Raw genomic sequence first — 24,687 nt, 5'->3', positions numbered from 1 at the left:
TAACTGTATTTTTTGCTTAACAAAGTCATAAGGATACAAAAATAAGGGAAAATGAAAACTTGGATTGCCTACTGCTTCATTCTTTGCCCTTTTATATAACAGGTTTGTTTATGTAACAGGTTTGCTTATAGATAATAAAAAATTGAGTCATAGTAATGAAAGCATCTTGAAAAAGCATCATTAAAAGTTTTATTTTTTCCTTCTGATCATAAATTATTCTAAAAATATATTAAAAAATTTTTCTTGACTAATTTTCTTACAACAAAATAGATTTCAAGTTGTTTGGAATAAGACACGCTTTACAAATAATGCAATTCAAATTTCACATAAAAGATATTCTGTATATGAAAATAAACAATAATTTGATATTGAACCAAAGAACCTTTTTCAGCCTTCAATCTAAAGATGCTTGCTGTTGTAGTCAAGGATGCAGTCAAACAAATGCTTTTCATAGTTAGTGTTGTCCAACTTCTTTTGTATCTTGCTCAGTGGGAGCTGAGGGTTGAATGTCTCAGATGGTTACTCACTAAAACTACCAAGCCCAGTGTTGTAAATTTTGATGAACTCTCTGATGTGGTGTAAAACAACAAGAACTTTTGGAGTCACTGTGACCAGCTGTGTCGTGTAGCATTCTTGAAATGGATTGGTGTGAAACTCAAAATCTGGGGGTAGATTGTTTCCAAAGCAAGAACGAACAACATTTCAAAAGTGTTTGAAAGCTTTGACGAAGTTCATAGCAGGAATAACTTGATGTTTGGTCACAAGCTCACTCAAGAGATCTGTATTAAGTAGCTTCTTGCAGTCATTTCCTGCTCTCCACCATGGCAGGGTTGAATGCTTAAATGCAACTTTGAAGGCCATTCACTAACTCATTCATGAAAACTGCTAACATCTCATAGGATGTTAGCAGTTTTTATGTCACACACAATGAAGAATGGTATGAACAAAGATTGATTTGAGTTTCTCATAGTTTTCTGGAAGGTTTTCGGCTATGGCCACAATCAGTTGCTGCTTTATACCAAAGTCCAGAGATGTGGAACCAGTGAGGGTTGTTGTTTTTTTGATATGCAGTGTGTGAGAGAACTCCTGGTGTCAATGATGCTCAAGCTGAACTTTAAAAAGTTTCCAATTTTTGTGGTGGAAATTCCTTTTTCTTCAAACACCACGGTAACAAACTCAAACAGACTGATGCCAAGCTCGACATTGGTTAAGGAATTCTCTTTTGAACGAGTTATTTTTTAATCAATTATTTATGAAGCATCATAAATAGTTGATGTAGTGAAGAAAGACTCCAACTTCTTTCCAACACATGCAAACTCATCTTCGAAGTTAGATTCCACCAACCTTGCTCTAAATGACTTGTTGAGAGTTAATGCAAACCCTCTGATTTTGTTGTTGGAAAGACCAGTGTTGATTTGTTGAGAGCATGAGATTTTTTTTGACAAGAAGGTCCAGGAATGAGAGCATTTGCCTTCCACCCTGATCAGTCTTTAAGTTTCTTTAGGCAAGTCAACTTTTTACTCAATTACAGATGCAGCCATTTTTTCTTCCACCTTAGAGTCAGTCTGCACCATCTTTTTCAATTTTTTGAACCTTTTGTAGATTGGTGAGGAAACCTCTTTTTGAGCGTTGTTAGGAAAAAAGAGTACACTTTTTTACGTGAGAGAAGAGTTTTGTGGACTCCTGCTTGGCGTACATGATGCAACAAGGGGGAGCCTGAATATGCTGTGATTTGCCAACTTGACAAATGAAGCATGTGCAGTCATCTTTCTTGTGATCTTGATGCTTTGAAAGTTGTACAGTCTGAAGAGCTCACCACTGATTTGACAACTGTCTAGTTTTTGGAAACTTGTTCTGCAAGAGTTGCAAATTTCTGATGGAACCTTGGAATAAGTGAAGTCAAGCTCTTGTTTGAGCAGGGCCTTGCTTCTCTCCTTCATAAAATCTGTAACTTGTCTGTACATTTTTTCATGCACAGAAAGTAGACTTCTTCAGGAAAAACAAGCTGTTCATGAAATTTTTTATGATGATTGCTGGGTATTTTATTTGTAATGGAGCACAAAAATTTTTTAATGCATTGCATTTGTCCTGACTTACAAGAGTTTGTAACCAAATACTTAAACATATTCTAGTTGTTTGATTTAGATTAAATCTAGCCTACTAATAAGAATTTATCAGAACTTCTCCAATCTTCTTCCAAAATAGTAATCTTAGGTTTTTACCAATTTACCAATTGGACAACTAGTATTGTAGTAAAATTTTAATGTATTAGGCTTTTTGAATTTTGAAAATTGATTAATTATAGCAAAAGTTATGCCAAAAAAAGTCATTCAAAGAAATATTGAGTAATGGCAAGTTTTAAATGGCTTATTGTTCTGCCAAATTTTGTAATCGGGAACACCAAGTAAGGAATGTCTGAAGTTCTAATTTGTTTGTTGTGGAAATCTTAATTTCTCAAAGCAGGGGATTAGTACTTTTGAATTCCTAAAATTTAAAAGTAGGAACTATTTAATCTTGGGGAACTCATTGATTTAGAGGAACTATAAAATTATTTTAAGGATATGCTAAGTACCAACAATACCAAATATATTTCAATTTTTTCCAGAGGGCAAAGTTCAGAGAGTCTCTAATAGGATTAAGGGTCACCTTATTTATTATGTTTATTATGGGATTGTACAAGTTGCAGAAAAATTGTTAAAAGGATAAGTTTTGTCTACGGGCCACCAAGTGTGTCATAATACCACTGCATGTAGCCTACACAGAGTTTAAGTCCTGAAATATTAAGATAAAATTCTTTTATTTATATACTGTTTTAAAGAAAAGTTTAAAATACTTGAAATGTTAAATTTTTTTCAGAAAGTTCTTATATCATAGTTTCTTATATTATATTTCTTATAATACTCTTGTTATTTTGTTGTTAAGTTTATCTGTGAACTCTAGGTTCATACAATGACGTGGTCTGAAGTTGATAAATGGACAGAAATAGGTGGATGTATGTTAGGTGTTACAAGGTAAACCATATTTATCAATTTTTGTTTCTAAATTTGAATTTTTTGTAATGAATATTTTATATTGTATAGTATTTTGTAAATTTATTTATTGTTAATAAACTAATATTGATAAATAGACTGTAACAAGGTTTGGTGTTTTTTTTTCAATTTTCATTTGTATAGAACATTGCCTGATAACGATCTTGAAAAGATCCATCGTAGACTTAAAGAGCATCACATTGATGGTTTATTTATTGTTGGAGGATTTGAGGTAAGTTTGAATATTTTAAAGACTTTTTGTAAAAAATATTTTATGATAATATGTGTACTTATTCGTTACTTTCAAAGAAAAATGAAAATTTATAAGAATGATGCAATTCTAAAGGACTGAAAAAACTCTCCTACATACAGTTTTCTTGTACATAATGCTGATCATATTACTTCTCATAAGGATCAGAACTATTTGTAAAGAACTTTTTACTAATTCATATCTTGAATCTTATGACCACACCATTCCTGACATCCCATAAAAAAAGGTTAATTTATTCTTAGACATCCAAATCACTCAGGCTTTTGTTGCTATAGTTATTTTTCACTGGTCACATTCTTTTTTCAGTCTTAAAAAGGTGTATTTCAGAACTCAATTCAATATTTTCTATACTATTTCAATTTACTAGTTTAATTTACTATTAATTATATTTCCATGAGAAGTCATTAACAAAGTTCTGATAAGACTAAATGTAGAGGGATCAGTAAAGGTGTTGCCAGGTAATATATGAAAAGAAACTACATAATATCATTTTCTCAAATTTTTTTCTTTATTTTAAAAAAGAGTTAAAATAAATAAGCAATTTTGGTTGTAAATTTTTAATTTTGAAGAGTAAAAAAGCCTGATATTATTGCAACTATCATAGGTAACAGAATGTTTTTAAAAACATTCTGAGTGTTTTTAATAATATATACAATGTTTTTATTTTTATTTTTTTAATAAAATGTTTTTATTTTTATTTTTTTTAATAAAATGTTTTTATCTTTATTTTTTTTAATAAAATGTTTTTATTTTTATTTATTTTTACTGTAAATCATGCACAGAGTGTTGCTACATCAACTATCTTATAGCCTGACTCACAACGGAGTGCTGCTACATCGACTGACAAATAGCCTGACTCGCAACAGAGTGCTGCTACATCGACTACCTTATAGCCTGACTCGCAAGGAAGTCCTGCTACATCGACTGAGGGTTTGGTTGGGGCAGGCAGTCTATCAAGTAATAAAAATAAAATTCCGATCTTACATTTTAATTTTTACTTTTTGTCAACAAAATGCGGAAAAACTTTCTGACAACCAGTTAGGGGTTATATATATATATATATATATATATATATATATATATATATATATATATATATATATATATATATATATATATATATATATATATATATATATATATATATATATATATATAAATATAAATGTTGGATAAAATAAAAACTTACCTTTTTAAATTTTAAATTTAAACTATATTTTTATATTATAAAATGCTTATATATAAAGGATGGAACACTTATTCTGGGGGTAAAAATAAAAGTATTATATTTTTAATAATAGCATTTTCGCTTAACAGCACAGATATGTTTTTTATAGGTCATTTCATAGCTTAAGTTATAAAGAACAAGTGGTAAAAGTTTCATGACTTCATAGCAATCGGTTCAGAAGATTTTCACATTTTAGAAAAATAACCCATTGAATAATGAAACTATAAAAACAATCCATAGTAATGTTGTTAGCAACCAGTTTTAACAATCCAGAAGCAGTAGGGCTCATTTAAAGTTGTTATTTATATGTTTATGAATAAGTTTATAAAAGTGTGGTAACTTTTTACTTGATATCTAAATAAACTTTTGAGAAGAAAAAAAAAACTCAAAAAATATATAAACAAATGCAACAAAACTCCTATCAAAAAAATGAAATTATAAAAATAGTGTTTAAATTCTGCAATGATAATTATATAAGTTATTTTTTCATATCTTTATTCAATTAATTTGTAACATTTAAATTAATTTCTTGTTGTTTATATATTTTAACTTGGAGACTTTAATTAATTTTATGTAGTGTGTTTTCTTTAGTTAGTCTGTTTTCTTTAGTTAATCAAAAGACATGAGAAAAAAAGAATGAGATGTTTTTTATCTTTTTGCTCTTTCATAGTCACACAGTCCAGGACTCTGCAAATATGAATTACATGTGTTAGAGATTATATTTTTATTCACAAATCTTTTCTTAGTTCCAGATTCTGACTTTCAGATCCTGACTTTCAGTTAATTAATAAAGATTCTATGTAACATTTGAAAACAGGAGAAACAGGTAACTGAATTTTGCGAGTTTAGAAAAATTTCTAGATAATGATCCAGGGATTTTCAAGTAAATGCGCAAAATTCAGTTAGTTTGTTCTTTTGAATTAAATTTTAGTAAAAAATTTTTATGTATTTTGTGTGTGTGTGTGTGTGTGTGTGTGTGTGTGTGTGTGTGTGTGTGTGTGTGTGTGTGTGTATGTGTGTGTGTGAGTGTAGAAGAAATACTGAGCTTTATTAATGCTAAAGAATTTTTTTGAATATTTAATTGAGATATTTAAAAAAGTTAATTTTTTTTTTTATGCTTTAAATTAAATTTTATGCTTTGATTAAATTTTATTAAACAATATAATTGTGCAGACTAAACAACAGTTCTGAGAATAAACTGTTCTTAGAACAGAAATTCATAAAAAATATTTAATGTAAAAAAATTTTGAAATTTTAAAACAGTGTCCCTGCTAGACTGCAGTTAATAAAAACATAAAATATTAACTTTGGTAAGTTAATTAATAAAGAATTGGTAATATAAAGCTCATTTTAGGATTTTAAAAATTTCTCATTTACTGGATGTGAGGGATTATTAAAACCATATACTTTCTTATTTCTTGAACCAATATCTATTTATTATTAATAGTTGCAAAGAAGAAAAAAATTTGTGCTAAACTGAGTATCATAACATTTTCAGGACTCCTTGGATTCCATACTCTGAATACAAATACTATCTCCAGACTCTGACTTAGCATTCCTGAATATTTTATTTTAATCTTTTATAAACTTATTTATAGAAATAAAAGTATTTTTATTTCTATAAATAAGTTTATAAAATAAATAATTTAATAAATATAAAATATTTATTTTTTATTTATTAAAATATCAGTGTTATTGGATCCACATTATCTAATGAAGTTTATTTCAAAAAAACTTTGTTGTTTGCTGTTTTTTCCTTCTAAGTTAATAACATTGATTTTTAGGCTTTTATTAATTTAAATGTTTAATAACCATAATAAACAAAATGACGACTAAATTTCAAAGTAAGGCTGATTCTAGATTTGTATTTTTGCTTTTTGACAAAATTTAAATTTACTTCGTTTTTTTTTTTTTTTTAACTTTTTTCTTTATTGTTTTTTATCTTTATCTCTATTCTTTCATTGTTTTATATTAATCTATACTATTTGTTTTTTATAAATTTTAATTTTATTTTTTATGACATAAAAAATAACTAAATGATATATATGGGTATTTACTGTTTTTTTATTTTATTTTCAGGCTTTTGTTAGTTTGATTCAATTAACTGAAGCAAGAAGCAGTTATAGTGCTTTTAGAATACCAATGGTTCTTGTTCCAGCTACAATGAGTAACAATGTACCTGGAACTTGGTTTTCACTTGGTGCTGATACTACCCTAAATGTCATTGTTGAGGTTTGTTTTTTAAAACCATATCATAACTTTTTTACTAGTGTTTTTATTTACTAGTTTATTATTATTATTTTTATTTATATTATTGAACAACATACTTCGATAGCACACAATTTTTCTATCTTTTAATTCACATATCTTTGACAGCATGAGACCAGGTGAATAAAAAAGAATAATTGTTCACAACCAGTTGCTCTGAGTAAAAGTAAAAGCTAAAAATCCTCACAGCAAAAGCAATTGCTCAAAAGCACAGCAAAAGCAATTGCTTAAAAGCACAGCAAAAGCAATTGCTCAAAAGCACAGCAAAAGCAATTGCTCAAAAGCACAGCAAAAGCAATTGCTCAAAAATACGTGAATAAAGTTTTTCTTTTGTTCATGAGCAATAGGGATAATTAATAAGGATAATAAGTTTTATACCGCTACCAATAGAAATTGTTTTTACTTGTATGCTTAAAAATGGCTGCTTTTAGTGTAAGTTATACTGATAATAATGTTAATTAAAATAAAAATATTTGTAACAAATGCAAAGATGAAATATTTTTGTGAACATTATTATATGAAATTATATTATTATGTAAATATTTTATTATTTATTAATTATATTATTATATATGTGTTTTATATGAAATGCCAATTCTGCTTTTAAAAAGTCATGTTTCCAATATGAAATAACGAAAGCATTTTTAAGAATGCAAGAATATATATCTATATATATAAAATAGTAAAATAATAAAATAAATGTCTAATCATCAAAAAAAAAAAAGCAACTGTTATAGGTCCTCATAAAGTTAGAAGTGATTCACTGATTTTTGATTTATAGCTTTTACTCACGTGTTTTTCTCATATGCAAGCAATTGCTCAGCTTTTTTTTTCTACTTTTTAAAATGATGTGTAAAAAATATTTACTACAGTTATCAGAGAGGTATATATACAACCTAATACTTTTGGGAACACAAGCGAACATATCTATGAGTATATACAATAAATGTATACCTAAAACAAACAGAACACATAAGCAACATATATAAATAAGTAACCATAAATCTTCATTAAATACAAAATATATATATACATATATATGCATAGATAAACCAATATTTAAAATAAACAAAATGAGAGGAGATATAAGATTGGGAAAAATATTATTGCTTTTGTTTAATTATAACTTATGTATTGGTGGTAATAAACTTCTCCTCAGAATTGCATTTATTATTACTGGCGTTTTGCAGAGCCTCAGCGCCAATACCTAGTTTATCTTGTGAGATAAACAGCATCGTCATCTATGCTTTACCCCACAATTTACACCTGCTCCATACTGCAATAAAAAAGAACTACATTACAAATAGCCAAGACCCTAACTTCATCCAAGTTTTTAAAGCACTAACATTTTAGAAATAATATGGACAGTGAGAGATGTGAGTTCAATACTAAATTCTATAACAAAATTAAAATAAAATAAAATAATTATATATATCAATAAATAAAATAAGATAAACAAATAGAATAAAATATAAATGAAAATTTTAACAAAAATAACAAAAAATAATAGAATAAGATATAATTGATAGTATAAGATAATAAAAATTATTATTTTCTAATAGAAAACCACAAAATACTACATTACCAATGTGATAAATAAAACGTAATTAAAAACAAAAGTCGCTAAAATTGATATTTATTGGATAAACAAGCCCAAGCCAATAAGATATAAAAATATAAATAATATTATAAAAACAACAAAACCATACAAAGATTAATGCTGTCATAGATACCTAAAAAATAAATAAGTAAACTAAAAAAGAAATTAAAAAAAAAATTATATATATATATATATATATATATATATATATATAAATAGAGAAGCAGACAACCTCATATACAAAATAGTATCATATATGTAGAAAATATAAAGGATGAAATCAAACAAAGACATTAAATTAAAACAGTTTTAAAAAAGTTTGTCACAAGATGTTTGAGACTGTTTATGCATAAGGTTTTGATGTTTTGCATATGTGTGTACCAAGAAAAAATGTCTATGTTGACGCATAATAAGACAGTCGTTGCTCATTAGCCAAAAATTTGATCCAACAGAGATAGATTAATTAATTTTGTTATATTTGATGCAGGGAACCTGTGGTGCTTGAACTAGACTGAGCAATGAAAACCCACAGAAAAATATGAAACACTTCTATTGGAAAAACTTGATTAACGGAAAGGTGCACACTACCTTATCCAACACAACTGACTCTATTCAGTCATATTCAGTGTGTAGATGTAACCCATCTGAAATGAATGACATTGAAATTGTTATTAAAAAAACGCATTACACTCACATTCTCCAGTATGGTCTTTTAAGCTTGCATGCTTGGATAAGATGCTTTAAATGCTTATTGCATATTGTGTATAAAATATAAATTAAATCTTGGCGTGCAAGATCATTTGAAGCCTAGAATTCAGTAATGGAGCAAAAAAGTGTAATTCAGAAAAGGTTCTTGGATAAAATTGGATTGATAGTAGATCAACCAAGAGCAGGTGATTGTGGAAACTCTAACAATGGTAATACAGCCAGGATAGCTTTTTTAAATAAAGACTATTTAGTGAAATTACAGGAATTGAGAAAGCGCTAATTGAAAGATTACATGTTACACTTTGTTGTATCTCCAGTGGTTGTGAAATTGCCATTTTCAAGTTTCTGAATAATTGTTTTGAAACTGCCTGATATTTTGTTAAATGTTACTCCTGGTACTGCATGCCTCAAAATCTGCATAAAATTATGATATATGGATACCTTATAGTGAAAAAAATTGCCTATTGGTCTTATGTTAGAGAAAGCTCAAGAGGCTTATGTTAGAGAAAGCTCAAGAGGCTTATGTTAGAGAAAGCTCAAGAGGCTTATGTTAGAGAAAGCTCAAGAGGCTTGTAATAATTGTTAGAGAAAGAGTAATAAAGATTTAAAGAGTTGCGACCAACACCATGCAAAGAAAATGAGTTGATCAAAACGCTATGAAGATATAATAAAATGACTGTTGTGCTCTTCTAATCCATTAATGTCCAGTTTAAAAAAAATAACAAATTTTATGTTTATAACAAAAAAACTTTTATGTTGTTCTGATTAGGTATTCATAGTAACTAAATATAAAAGTTATCACTTTCATAAGAAGCGCAGACCTTATTTTAGTAATCTTGCTGAATTTGGTACAATACTAATATTAAATTAGTTATTAATTTTGTCTCAAAATTTACTATTCTGGTCCACTGTGCTATTGTCTTTTGAACAATTTTTATTTAAAAAGGATTGCTTATGATTGGCAAATTTTCCATTCACCCTCTGCTAAACCAATGTTTTATATATCAGTTTTTTTATTTATTTGAATTTTCATGCTATATTTTTCTATACAATGTTCTTATATCCAAAGATATTGTTGACTTACCATAGGAACAGCCACAAATAGTCATTAAGACTAATCCAAAGTAGCGTCCAATATTGACTGATATTTATGCGGCTGAAGTACTATTCAAGCGCTGAGTTTGCAGTGGCAGGGTTTGAACCCATATTGTACAACAGTCTGTGTTTTAACTTTTCGTTTGATGCTCTAACCAACTGAGCTATCCAGCCACAAAGGACATATTAATATAAAATAAATTGACATCTGACATCTAAAAACTTTACAATTTTGAAGTTTATGCTTATTTTAATTTGTGTGTGTGTGTTTATATATATATATAAATATATATATATATATACATATATATATATATATATATAAATATATATATATATATATATATATATATATATATACACTACCGAGCAAAAGTCTCCGCTCATTTTTAATATTTCAATAAAGTAACAAAAGTTTGCAAGAAAATTGCGTTTATTTTTAATTGTTTATTAAACAATGAATTAGACAGTAAATACAATACATTTTAGGATGATTTTAAATATATAAAATCAATAAAATGGTAATATACAAAGTTGTAAATGTTAAATTTTATTTTCATCAATATGAGACCCCTTGGAGCGTATAACAGCAGCACATAATCTTGGCATTCGGGCTAATAATTTATTCATGGTTTCCGCTGTTATCTCATTCCAAGCTTTTTGCAAACGTTCCCATAGCATTTGCTGATTAATAAAAGATGTTTCACCTGCTTCTCTGATCTTCCGATCCAGTTCATTCCACAACTTTTCGATGGGTGATAGATCTGGTGATTGAGGAGGCCAAGTCATAATTTTGCAAACTTTTCCCCTTTCTTTTAGTTTCAAATAATTTTTGCATAATCCAGATACATGTTTTGGATCGTTGTCCTGCTGCATGATGAATCCTTTCCCAATTATACGAATACCAGATGGAATCGCATGCTTAACCAAAATATTATGGTACATGTGTTTATCCATGGTAGATGTGATTTTAACTAAATCTCCAGTTAACCCATTGCCAAAACATCCCCAAAGCATAATATTACCACCTCCATGTTTTACAGTGCTTTGTATACATTGAGGAAGCACTCTTTCATTAGGTAAACGCCTAACATGCACGCGACGTCGGGTACCAAAAAGTTCGAACCTACTCTCGTCTGTCCATAGAACTTTCTTCCAATCTTCTAATCCCCAATTTTTATGCATTTTTGCCCATTCCAATCTTTTCTTCTTATTTACTGCCCTCAACAAAGGTTTACGTGCAGCAACGCGTCCAATTAAGTTGACTGATCTTAGTCTTCTTTTTACAGTATCAGTTGATACTGGCTTTACCCTTGTTTTGTTGAGTTCTGCTGTTAAAATTGTGGCTGGAATTTTTCTATTTCTTTTGCTGGACACAACAATAAACGTATCTTCTTGCCGTGATGTAACTCTTGGTCTTCCAGAACGTGATCTGTCACTGTTGGAACCAATATCATGCAATCGTTGTAGAGCATATCTCACACCTGATTCGGATATTTTTAACCTGGAAGCAATTTTTCTATATGAATAACCTTCTTCACGTAAAATACATATTTTGCCACGAAGTTCTTCACAATATTCTTTCTTTACTTTCACCATTTCTCAAATTCTTTATTAAATTCAAGACATTAAATGCGCACACTAATGCCATTTTCAAGTATAAATATAAACATAAGTCTATTAAAAGCAACCAATTAAAATTACTGAAAACATCCTTACCATGCCGGAAAGTATCATGCTACTGTCAAACCTAAGCTTACAAAAAATATTTTGGTTAAAACTTTTGTGCAGTTTTAAATTTAATAAAGAATACTGAAGAACTTTATATGTATTTTACGTGAAAAAGGTTATTCATATAGAAAAATTTCTGCCATGTTTTTAGCAGCAGAACTCAACAAAACAAAGGTAAACAAAATTATTTGAAACAAAAAGAAAAGGAAAAAGTATGCAAAATTATGATTTGGCCTCATCAACTTTTTATATTAACATTTTATTCTTTTTATATATTTAAAATCATCCTAAAATGTATTGCATTTACTGTTCCTTGCAAATATTACACATGAGCGGAGACTTTTGCACGGTAGTGTATATGTATATACATATATATATATATATATATATATATATATATATATATATATATATATATATATATATATATATATATATATATATATATATATATATATATATATATATATATATATATATATATATAAAGAGAGAGAGAGAGATTGATATATAAATATAGATAGATAATCCTTATAAAATCTTGCAAGATTTTTTTGGAGAAAAAAGATACATTTGAAGGTTTATTAAAGATTTAAGTTATTGCTATTGGTTTACACTAGCTACTTATATTGTTTAAAGAGGGTTTGTTGTTTATACTTTAGTGTTGTGATAAGATTCGTCAGTCAGCTGGTAGTACTGCTCGAAGTGTCTTTATTGTAGAAACAATGGGTGGAAAATGTGGATATTTACCAACCATGGCAGCTATTGCAGCAGGGGCTGATTCAGCATACATTTTTGAGGAATGCTTAACACTTGAAGAACTTAAGGTACATGTACTTTGAAGAATATATTTTCAGCATTTAAAAAAAATGGATGTTGCGTTACATGTTTTGCATATTGGGTTGCTTACGTCAAATTTTGTTTATATTATTTTATTTAAGAGAAACATTGATCACTTGAAAAATAAGTTCACTAACAGTGGTTTACGAAGAGGTTTAGTTCTTAGGTATTGTTTTTTCTGTTTGTTTTTTTTTTGTTTTTTTTTCTTTAAACATTGATCTCTTTGTTTTTGTTTTGTTTTTATTTTTTAATAATTGTATTTTTTTGTAGAAAATATGATTATTTATTTTAGTATACATTTTTTTGAATTTAAATTTTTTTTGCATTTGCAAAAGTGTTAAAAAAGCAGTTTTTTATAAATGTTTTTGTCTAAACCCAAATTCAAACAGTTTATATACTGAAGCCATTGCAGATTGCTATTTTAGTATGATGTCATCAGTGATGTTTCATACACAAATAAATCTGCATTGATGTTTTTATATGCGTTTATGTTTTTATGTATGTGTTTTTCAAGAAAACCTTCAGTTGATGTAAGTGCTGAGGTCCTAATCTGTGGCTATTTTTATATACACACATGCATATCCTTCTAAAATTTTCAAAATACAATTTTCATTGAAATTAATTTTTTTTTTTTTTTTTCTACATGTTTGTAAAAACATTTAAAAAAAAATCTCAACATAATTTCCCAAGAGAATCCTTATAGTAAAATAATAAAATATGGCTAAAATCAAAAATTATTTATAAAAAAACTTATTTTATTGTTATTTAGTTTTTGTTTTTTTGTTTTTAATAGATCTGAACACTGCAATAGTAATTATACAACAGATTTCATAACAAGACTTTATTCTGAGGAAGGAAAAAAACTATTTGTTGTACGCAGTAATGTTCTTGGACATATTCAACAGGTATGAAAAAGCTTCAACATATTTGATTTCAACAAAAATCTATTTAAAATGTTTTTATGAGTAACATGATAACTGAAAATCTGGGCAAAATTAAAGATTGTATAACTTTTTAATAGAATTATCATTTTATTAATTTAAAAAGTATAATAATAAAAAGTCTAAATAATGAAATGAAATTATAAGTTTTGTTATCATGACATAAAATGGTGTTCATGCTTGTGAATGTTGAAGATGTTAAAAAAAAACATTTTTTTTAAACATCTTTAACACTTAGGAGCAGTCACAGAAAAAGTATGAGAATTGAATGATGAGTAATACAAGATTAAATTTTAGTAGATGACACAAGAGGCACTAGTATATGATCATTATATGCACAAATACATGTATAAACACCAATTTAACTTATATTTAAAAAAAGTTAAATTAGCTAAGTTACTTATATATCTAAGCATACTGTATGGGAAAGTTTATTTGTCATGTTGTATTTCCTAACAACTAAATACTCTCAATATATATAGAAACTATTCTTGTCATATAAGAAAGTAAGCATTTTGATAATGTAAATATATTAGTATATAATACCATGTTAGTTTTATATCAGACTTTAAATGCTCACAGAAATAAGCAATCTATAGAGATTATTTATTTCTTTGAGCATTTGTATATTGTGTAGTAATTTAATCTTAAGTTTGTTTGTTATATTTGTCAAAAAAATATATATATTGCTGGTAGTCCCTTATAAAAAAAGTCCTATACTGAACTTAATTTCAAGGAAAATTTTAAAATTTTGAATTATTATTATTATTTACTGAGATTCTCAGACCACCTGTATCTGGTGATTTGTAATTTATTTATTGTTAATATATAATCTATTAATAATAATTTTGCATATGCACAGATAAATACAGTAAATTCCCCGGTTATTCAAACTTCCTAGGGAAATTAGAATTTACTTCAAATACCCAAAAGTTTGAATAACTGAAAATCTTCTTTAAAGTGACCTATTTCAAGCTACTTTCAAATTTTAACAGAAGTAGAGAGTAAATAAGAAGAAAAACTTTGGAATAATGCTGTTTAAGTTTTTACCTTTTAAAAAAACAAAAATAAAAAAATAAAAACTTTACAATTTTTAATAAATTTTTCATTTTTGATTGCTTTTTTTGCTTATAAAGAATATTTATCAAACATCTTTGATACTAGGCTTAGCGGTTGTCGAATTTGATGGCGTTATTTTCAAAAAGAGACTAACATTCAATTAACTCTATTGCATGTGCAATCCCTAATAATTTTTGGCTTTTCGGGTGGAAAATTGTTTGACTCTTCAACTATCTCCTCATCTACCTCAGCACAATTGTTGATTAAAATAGATTCCAAGAATTTCTTGATCTGTGACAGCAATTGTATTTGCTGCACTTTATACAATAATGAATTGTATACAATTTGCTTGTACCAATATCAAAATCTATGTTTACGTAATCTTTAATAGGAAAATCTTTCTCTACTAAACCATGTGATTTAAGCTCGTTGATGTTCTCTTCAAGCAGTTCAAAAAGATCATCTTCACCATTTACTTGCAACCTGTAATTCCTGCTTGCCTTTTTAAAACAATTCATTAGAGTGTTTGTTGATACAGCATCCCATAACTTGACCAAAATGCTCATAGTTTTAAGAATGTCGATATTTGGAGTCGTTTTACCAGCATCGATGTATTTTATCTGACAACATTTGTGCAATAAAAAGCTCTTATGATTTCCTGATCCATTGGCAACTTTTACACTCTCAACATTAAACTTTGCATCAAACCTTCTTATGTTATCAGTAAAGATTTTAGAGTCCATCCAGGATTTATTTTGGAACTTGTACTGAAAAGGTAGGCTTTTGACACCTTTGAAATATCATAGTTTTTCTGCCTTTCTAATTACAAACATATGCAGCTTTTCACCAACCCCATTTCCTGCTGCTAAGCATGTTAAACAAATTTTGCTCAATTTTCCTTCTGCACATCGTTTACCTTTTAAATGAAAGGTTTTCATTGCAGGCTGTTAGTAAAATAAACAAAACTTATCAACATTGTATATATCCCTCAACTCATACCTTGAGAGGATCATGGGCAAATAGGTTTTCTCCCAACTTGATGTCTTTTCCTCTCACACAACCTTTCCTTGCCAGAAATAAATAGTTCGAAAAACAATATTATGTCTATTTTTCCACTGATCAAGCCACCCTTCTGAAGCCTAATAATCTGCATAATGTTGAGTTCTTTTGTAAAATCTAATGTTTTCTCCTTAATGAAGTGTCCATCAATCGATACATTTGATTCACGTGCATTCATAAACCATTTATATACAGTTTTATCAATGGAATCATGCTTTTCCAAACTTGACTTTTGTCTCTTTGCTCCAAATTGACCAGACCCATACTTGCTGAATATGTTTTCTTTATGCTTAATCCAGTAAGTTAAAGTGTTTTGAGGAACACTGAACTTTTTGGCAACATTTTTTTAATATTTAGTCCTTTTTCTAAATCTTTAAGAGCAAGATATTTTTCTTTGATTTTAATTGTTGTATTTTGATAACGTTCCATAATATTGCGTTATAAAATGCAATGGAATTGTATCAATAGAAAAAAACTTCGATGGGGATTTTGTCAAGAGAAGTAAAAAAAATCATTTTGAATAACCAAAATTTTAAATAACTGCAGGTTCGAGTAACTGATGGATATTCACATGAGTTTCTTAAGGAAAATTAACAGGGAAGGAAGTTTGCTTTGAATATGCAGGAAATTTGAAAGTGCCAGTTCAAATAAGCAAGCGTTTACTGTAATTAAGTTTGTAACAAAATAAAAGTGATTGCATATATCATAGCAGCCGTGGTGTAGTGGTTAGAGTTTTGGTTTCAGAACTAGAGGTCCGTGGTTTGAAGCCAACAGACTATGACCATTTGTGCAACATTAGCAAGGAGACAAGACTTTTTTGGTAAATCTTATCTGTGGTGCTCTGTAATAAAATTTTGGTCTTTTTAAATGTTGTTAAAAAAATTTTTTGTATCTTTTATTATTATTATATTTTTTCTAAATTCACTTTTCTGAAGCTCATGACGCCACTATAGTTGAGAAAGCTAATTATTTTTTCATTGCTTTTTTTAAAAAAACAAATTGACATACTACTTTTAAAAAAACAAATTGACATACTACTTTCTTATTTTTGTGTGTTGTGGTACTCTACAACTAATTTAATTTTTTTTGTTGTTAAATGTGTTTATTGTTGTTAAATGTGTTTATTGTTGTTACACTTGTTTAATGTTGTTACAATGCTACACGTGTTTGCTGTTGTTACACATGTTTGTTGTTGTTACACATGTTATACATGTTTGTTGTTGTTACACATGTTACACATGTTTGTTGTTGTTACACATATTTGTTGTTGTTACACATGTTTGTTGTTGTTACACATGTTTGTTGTTGCTACACATGTTATACATGTTTGTTGTTGTTACACATGTTACACATGTTTGTTGTTGTTACACATATTTGTTGTTGTTACACATGTTTGTTGTTGTTACACATGTCTGTAGTTGTTACACATGTTTGTTGTTGTTACACATGTTTGTTGTTGTTACACATGTTTGTTGTTGTTACACATGTTTGTTGTTGTTACACATGTTTGTTGTTGTTACACATGTTTGTTGTTGTTACACATGTTTGTTGTTGTTACACATGTTTGTTGTTGTTACACATGTTACACATGTTTGTTGTTGTTACACATATTATACATGTTTGCTGTTGTTACATATGTTACACATGTTTGTTGTTATTGCAATGTTACACATGTTTGTTGTTGTTACACATGTTACATGTTTGCTGCTGTTACACATGTTTATTGTTATGGAAAAAGTTTTTGCAATTTTTTGTTTATGTTTTTTGTTATTTTATTCCATAACATTTTAAAACAGTTGTATGTTTTCGGGTTATAGTTCAAAATTTTTATAAAAAATTTTCATAGAAATTTAAAAAAAAAATTTTGTTTTTGGTTTAAATTGTTATTTTATTATACTTTAAATAATTTTAAACAATGAAATTTTCTTTGTAAAGTAAATATCTGATTCCTTTAAATCACTGATATCTTTAAAGTAAATGTTGGGTTATATTTTTTAAATTAAAGTAAAAAAATCTATTGAACTTTATTTCTAGGGGGGTTCACCTTCAACCTTTGATAGACTGTATGGAACTAGATATGGTGTAAAAGCACTTCACTTTTTGCTTCAGAAAATTGAAGAAGCCAAGGATGAATATGGTATTTTTATTTTATTTTATTATGTTTTTTGGTTTTTTTATCTTTTTTTTATCTTTTTAATCTTAGTTTTTATTTTTTTAGTTTAGTGTTTTTATAATTTTTTTTTAGATTTTAATTTTATGTATATATATTCAATTTTATTTATTATTATTATTTTGTTTAATTGTTTTTGTGAAACTTGTTTAGACAATTTTTAATAAATCATTTTTGTGATTAAAGGTTTAGTAAATGCTACTTCATCTGATTCTTCTTGTGTTCTTGGGCACATTAAAAACCACAGTCAATTTACTCCTGTACTTGACTTAAAAGATAAGGCTGATTTCAAGTATGTAAAAATTATTTACTTTTTTTTTGTATTTACTTTAATGCACTCTGGTTTGTGCATTTTTGTACTTGGTTATTTAGAAACCGATTACCTAAACATTATTGGTGGAAAAGAACTCGTCCTTTGCTTAAAGTTCTGGCACAATATAAAGTTATGTTTGCAAGGGAAGTAGAGAGTCATGCTGACGAAATCAGTATAAAAAATTACATTGATGAAGTTGAAGTTGAAGCATTTGTAGATGATATGAAGATGCCTTGAAAAAAATTTATCTTTATATGCAAAAGAATTTAGTTTTAAAATTTAAATATATATACAAATTAAGTTTAGTTTCTTATTCTCATCTCAATTATGCATTTGTTTCATATTTTTGTATTTGTTTTACATTATTGCATTTTCTCACTTTTTTTGTATTTGCAAGCCACTATTTTTAACTTTTATTTCTTATTGTGATCAAATTTATCTTTATCAATTTTAAGTTTTTGCTTATTTTTATTTATTGAATAAATATTAACTCTATTGTATTAAATATTATTTAATTTTGATCTATGAATATATATGTATATATATATATATATATATATATGCATATATATATAAATATATATATATATATATATATATATATATATATATATATATATATATGCATATATATATATAAGCATATATATATATATATATATATATATATATATATATATATATATATATATATATATATATATATATATATATATATAAATGCAAACTTTGATCAAAAGTCTGACTTCATATTGAAAAATTGAGCTGCCAATGTGCTTTAGTACGTACATCAACTGATATAGGATGCAAAAGAGCTGCTGCTACATCAACTAACGGCTTGGGTTAGGCAGCAATGAGTTTTTCATTATTCTTTGATTTCTTCTTTTTACGAAAAAATCATATGGATTTATTGGCAAAAAAAGTTGATAAATCTACTTATAATATAAATATGTGTGTGTATATATGTGTGTGTGTATATATATATATATATATATATATATGTATATATATGTATATATATATATATATATATATATATATATATATATATATATATATATATATATATATATATATATATATATATTGCCAAAGCAACTTTTTTTTAAAAAATTGTCGCTGTAAAAAATAATATGCATGTATAGAGATGTGAGTCGTTTTTTTTGTTATTTTTTTTTTTAAAAAAAAAAAGGTTTATTTTCCAAAAAAAAAAAAAGCTTAGTTTTTTGTTGTTTTTTGTTTTTTTTTTTTAAACTACTCTTTTTCTTATTTTAAACACTGAAATTTTAAAAATTTGTTTTTAGGTGTTATTTATTAAAGGAGAGTTTTCATTCTTTTATTTAACATATGATTTTATTAGTATTGCCTAAAGTTCTTCAAGTAGCAGATCCCCACCCCCCACCCCTCCTTTTTTTTTTTTGTGTGTATTTTTTTAACTAACTACTTTAACACTTTGAATTTTAACATTTAAATAAATATCACCTCAACAGTGTGTTTTTAGGAGATATTTATTAAAAGACTTCATTCTCCTATTTAACGCACCATTTATCTGTCTTGTTTTACAAGTTCTTCAAATGTTCATCAAATAACTTTAATAATTATGCTTCAATGACTTACTTATATTAAGCTAAAATAAAATTAAAAAAATTATTTAAAAAAACATTTTTCTTATAAAATACAATAATATCATAAGTAAAAGGTCTTTTTTTTGTTGGTTTTTTTATGTAGATATGTTTTTTGAGTTCAAAACTATTTTTCCTTAACGTTAAAAACAAATTTTTCAAAAGAATGAATGAAAACTAATTATTGTAACTTGTAGAATGAATGAGAACTTTATAATTTATAAATAAAGTTTTTAATCTATAAATGAAATAACACTGCAATGCAGAATTCATAAGTATTGTATAAGTTTTGCATAGTTTTAATTTTTTTTTTAATTTTGCTATTTTATTTTATGCTTTTTGTTTTTTAGTTTTATTTCTGCAATTGCAAATAAATTAAAGTTGTCAACATTTTGTTTCAGAAAGTGAAAATAATATTTTCAATCGTGTTATAAATAATATTGCATAAGTGTGTTGTAGTATTTTTATTTTTTAATTTTATACCTTTATGTTAACAGTTTTGAAACATAAGATTATTAATGATGATATATTGTTGTTTTGAAAATCTTAATGTAGTAAAGTAAATTTTCAGTGATACAATTATTATTATTAGTTTTTTTAATAATATTATGAAATTATTTTAGAATATAGCCATTATTAGGTATTGTAAGCATTAATTAAACAGTTTTCTTATTAAAATAGTCACATCATTTAGTTGTTTGTTTAGAACATACTAATGAGTAGTAATAATAGAGTAGTGTGTGGCCTCACTGGGGGTAGAAAGAAAACATCTGTGAGCATTTTATTTAAGCCAGCAAGCCAGGTGAGCAAAGCGGAAAGAGTTCAATGTTCTTTTTGCAATGATTTTATGTCGAAAAGTGGAACACGAATGGCCATGCATATTAAGAAATGTAGAAAATGTCCAGTTGAAGTCAAATACAAGTTTTTAAATGATGACACAGTCATGTCCCAATCTAATTTCTTCAGCTTTCTGCAACAAGTGCTGCTTGCAAAAGAAGTTTTAGCAGTTATGCAAATATTCACAGTGCCAAAAGAAACAGATTAACTAATGAAAGAGCAGCAAAATTAGTGTTTGTATTGCAAAATTTAAACTTTGAAGCAATGGATATCTGTGCAACACAATAACCAATTCTGCCTAAAGAACCAATAAATATTTTAGATAAATCTCAAGAACCAATAAATGTTTCGGATGAAGAGTCACCTGAACAAGAATTTGAGTCACTTGACCAAGATTGTAGTTTTAGATTAAAAAAAACTTAAAATAGAATTGTTTTTTATCAATTTTTGAATTCAAATTTTGAAAAGAACAAATATTTTGTTAACCATTTTAGCAATAAAAAAAATCATTAATTTAACTCTTTTGTGAACTCTGTTCATGCTTTAATATATTTATTTTAATATAATCTAATATAGAATCTAAAATACTCAAACAAAACTAAATAGAAACATTTTAGATAAGTTAGAAACATTTAAAAAAAGTTAAAAGTAAAAAAAAACACTAAAAGGATCTGTAAAAGCCCAAAAAACGCCAAAAAAACCAAAAAAACACATTTTTTTGGGTGAAAAAAATATGATAGCAAAAAAACACATTTTTTTGCATCTCTATGCATGTATATAGACATATCAACATTAACGATTTGTTCTATTATTACATCAGTTAAATGTCTTTTTTTCAACAGAAAAAACATTTCAAAACGTAGATGTGGAAAATGTGTCAGATTGGCTAAAAATGTTAACAAAAACAAAGCATTTGTAAAATGCAGAAACTTTCAATGTGAAAAGTATAAGAATGAAGAAATATGGTTAGGGTTTAAGTACATACATCAACTAATTTTGAGAAAACAGGCAAAAGAGTAATGCTATATCAACTTCGGTTGGGGCAGCAAAAAGGGTAAAGTTAGGAGAAATTTTCTGAACTTTATTACTGCATTTTACATGTTGAAACATTTCTGCATTTCCACATCTTACCCATGTTCACAATAACATACTGTGATATAAGTTGATCAAATACTGATATAGTTGCTGCACTTATGCTATATTTGACATACCTGTTAGCGTGACAACTGCAAAAAGATCTTTTAACACATTTAAAAGAATATATATATATATATATATATATATATATATATATATATATATATATATATATATATATATATATATATATATATATATATATATATATATGTATATGTATATATATATTTTTATATGTATATACAGCTTTCCCAAGTCTTCTGTTGATGCATGTATTGAAGCTCTCATAAGATGCTATTTAATATGATAAATGTATACATTTTTCAGGTAATTAATTATTTAATGGTCATGGACTCAGATATTGAAAATTTATTTCAAGAAGCTGTTTTGCAATCACGTTATTTAAGTAAAGTAAGTCAATCAGATATGTTGAAATTGTATGGCTTGTATAAGCAATCCAATGAAGGCTGCTGTAATATTCCTAAACCTGCATTTTGGGACTTTGCAGGAAAAGCCAAATGGGAAAGTTGGAATAGTTATAGGAAACTTTCAAAAAAAGATGCTCAATTAAATTATGTCACTCTCGTTAATGCTTTGAAAGTAGATAATGAAGGGTACAATGAAAACTGTACTACTTATCAAAAAGAGGGTTTAGGGGTGTCTGTAAGTACAATGGCAAAAACAGATGAGGAGGAAATAAATGATGAAAATAAAACAATTTTTCATTATTGTGAGGAAGGTAATTTAAAATATATGATAAATTTACTAGATACCAATCCTTTGTTATTAAATGAAAAAGATAAAGATGATCTCTCTTTATTGCATTGGGCTGTTGATAGAGGACATTCAGAAATAGTAGAGTTTTTGATAAGTCGTGGTTGCAATGTAAACTGTGTAGATTCAGATTTACAAACACCTCTGCATTATGCTGTTACATGTGGTAGGCAACACATTGTGGAACTGCTAGTATCTAATGGTGCTGATGTTAAGTTAAAAGACATTGATGGGCGCTCTGCTCTTGTTTATTCAGATGATATAGCTATTACAAAGTATTTAGAATCAATTTAGAAACAAAAAAAAGTTGTTTTTTTTTTACTTTTTTGCTAAATAAAGTCTTTTGCTGTCTATCATTTTTTAAGTTATTAGCAATTATATTTATTGATTATAAAAATTTATTATTTCACTATGTATTTACGATAAGTAAAGTTACATATTACAAGTATATATATATATATATATATATATATATATATATATATATATATATATATATATATATATATATACATACATATATATATATATATATATATATATATATATATATATATATATATATATATATATATATATATACACACATATATATACACACATATATACAACCCTTGGAATTAGGAAAAATGAGGTCAGCAATAAATTGCTGATTTTTTGCCTCAAACATTTTTAGGTCGGCAGTTAGGTCTCATTAAAAGGGCTGTATATATATATGTACATATATACATATATACATATATACATATATACATATATATATATATATTTATATATATATATTTATATATATATTTATATATTATATATATATATATATATATATATATATATATATATATATATATATATATATATATATATATATATATATGCGGTAGTGGTGTAGTGGTAAAGCGCTCGCTTCATAAGCGAGAGGTTCCGAGTTCGATCCCCACCACGTCCCTGGTAGTACCGCGCTCAACTTATTTCTCTGCGCAGCGGCCTTGTTCCTCTGTTCGTGTTTCGGAGTTATAGAGTTGAGAGAGGGTTATAACCACTATTAAGTAGCCTCCTCATCTGTAGTGGTTTTCTCGGCCTTGAGGAGGTGAATAACAAAAAAATATATATATATAAGGAGAGAGAAAGGAAATTTACACTAAATTAAAGTCAAACACTTTTTTCACATTAGTTTCAGACTAATCTCTTAGTTACAGATTTTTAAAATTTTTTAAAATGTTTATGCTAAATATGATTAAATCTTTATTTCTTTTTTTATATATTTATAAAGTCGTCTTGCTTTCCTTTACTAAACTTACAAAATAATGTTTGAGGGATCTTTAATTGTTTAACTATTATATTTAATTTCAAACAATTATATTTAGTTTCAAGCAGTTTATCAAGATGTACTCTTTATTACCCATAATATTATAATTACCTTATTGCAAACAATAGTAATAAGGTAATTATAATAAATGGAAATCTTACTAATTAAAACAAATGTTTATATATTTTTTTACAGTAGTAATAACAATAAACAAATATAAGTGATGTATAATCATTTATATAATATTAGTTTGGTTTTCTATTTTTTATACAATAAAAATATCAAAATAAAAACGCAACAACAGATGAATTTATATTGACATGTGTGTATACTTATATATACATGTATGTGTTAATATGTGTTAGTATGTGTGTATACTTATATATACATGTACGTGTTAGTATGTGTGTATACTTATATATACATGTTCGAGAACCTCGAATAGTTAATGGGTCCCTTATATTTTCAAAAAAAAAATTTTTCAAAAGTATGTCAACCTGGTACTCAAATGAAGCGAAATTAAATAAAAATTATAAATTAATTAAAAAAGTATATATTTAATTCAAAAAAAAGTTTTATTTTTTGTTTTTTACATAAAAAATTACGTTTTTTAACAGAAAATTAAAAAAGTTTATTTTTTATGTTTTTTTATGATAATTTTGATAAATAATTTTTAATTTTTTTAAAATGAATATT

General features: G+C 26.7%; 2 protein-coding genes across 2 annotated transcripts in view; both read left to right on the top strand.

The window, feature by feature from the left end:
• Positions 1 to 18,612, top strand: part of LOC100202884 (ATP-dependent 6-phosphofructokinase, muscle type) — a 69,064-nt gene extending 50,452 nt beyond the window's left edge. The window contains exons 18-26 of the mRNA XM_065796412.1: positions 2,941 to 3,011; positions 3,174 to 3,261; positions 6,608 to 6,760; positions 12,593 to 12,757; positions 12,872 to 12,936; positions 13,564 to 13,675; positions 17,864 to 17,966; positions 18,186 to 18,291; positions 18,372 to 18,612. Of these exons, the coding sequence (XP_065652484.1) occupies positions 2,941 to 3,011; positions 3,174 to 3,261; positions 6,608 to 6,760; positions 12,593 to 12,757; positions 12,872 to 12,936; positions 13,564 to 13,675; positions 17,864 to 17,966; positions 18,186 to 18,291; positions 18,372 to 18,549 (1,041 nt within the window). The 3' untranslated portion in view covers positions 18,550 to 18,612. The remainder of the gene's footprint in view (positions 1 to 2,940; positions 3,012 to 3,173; positions 3,262 to 6,607; positions 6,761 to 12,592; positions 12,758 to 12,871; positions 12,937 to 13,563; positions 13,676 to 17,863; positions 17,967 to 18,185; positions 18,292 to 18,371) is intronic.
• Positions 18,613 to 22,199: 3,587 nt separating this feature from the next.
• Positions 22,200 to 23,041, top strand: LOC101236971 (acyl-CoA-binding domain-containing protein 6-like). The gene has a single exon (XM_065796410.1). The coding sequence runs from the start codon at positions 22,203 to 22,205 to the stop codon at positions 22,977 to 22,979; it is 777 nt and encodes a 258-aa protein (XP_065652482.1). The 5' UTR covers positions 22,200 to 22,202; the 3' UTR covers positions 22,980 to 23,041.
• Positions 23,042 to 24,687: the final 1,646 nt, after the last annotated feature.

Source organism: Hydra vulgaris, chromosome 04 (genome assembly GCF_038396675.1).
Source record: "Hydra vulgaris chromosome 04, alternate assembly HydraT2T_AEP".
NCBI lineage: Eukaryota > Metazoa > Cnidaria > Hydrozoa > Anthoathecata > Hydridae > Hydra > Hydra vulgaris.
The sequence above is the reverse complement of the archived record's forward strand: the minus strand, read 5'-3'. Positions and strand labels throughout refer to the sequence as shown.

What these genes read in the sequence shown, in the direction of transcription:
- LOC101236971 (XM_065796410.1), top strand. Translation starts at nt 22,203, where the DNA reads ATGCTATTTAATATGATAAATGTATACATTTTTCAGGTAATTAATTAT.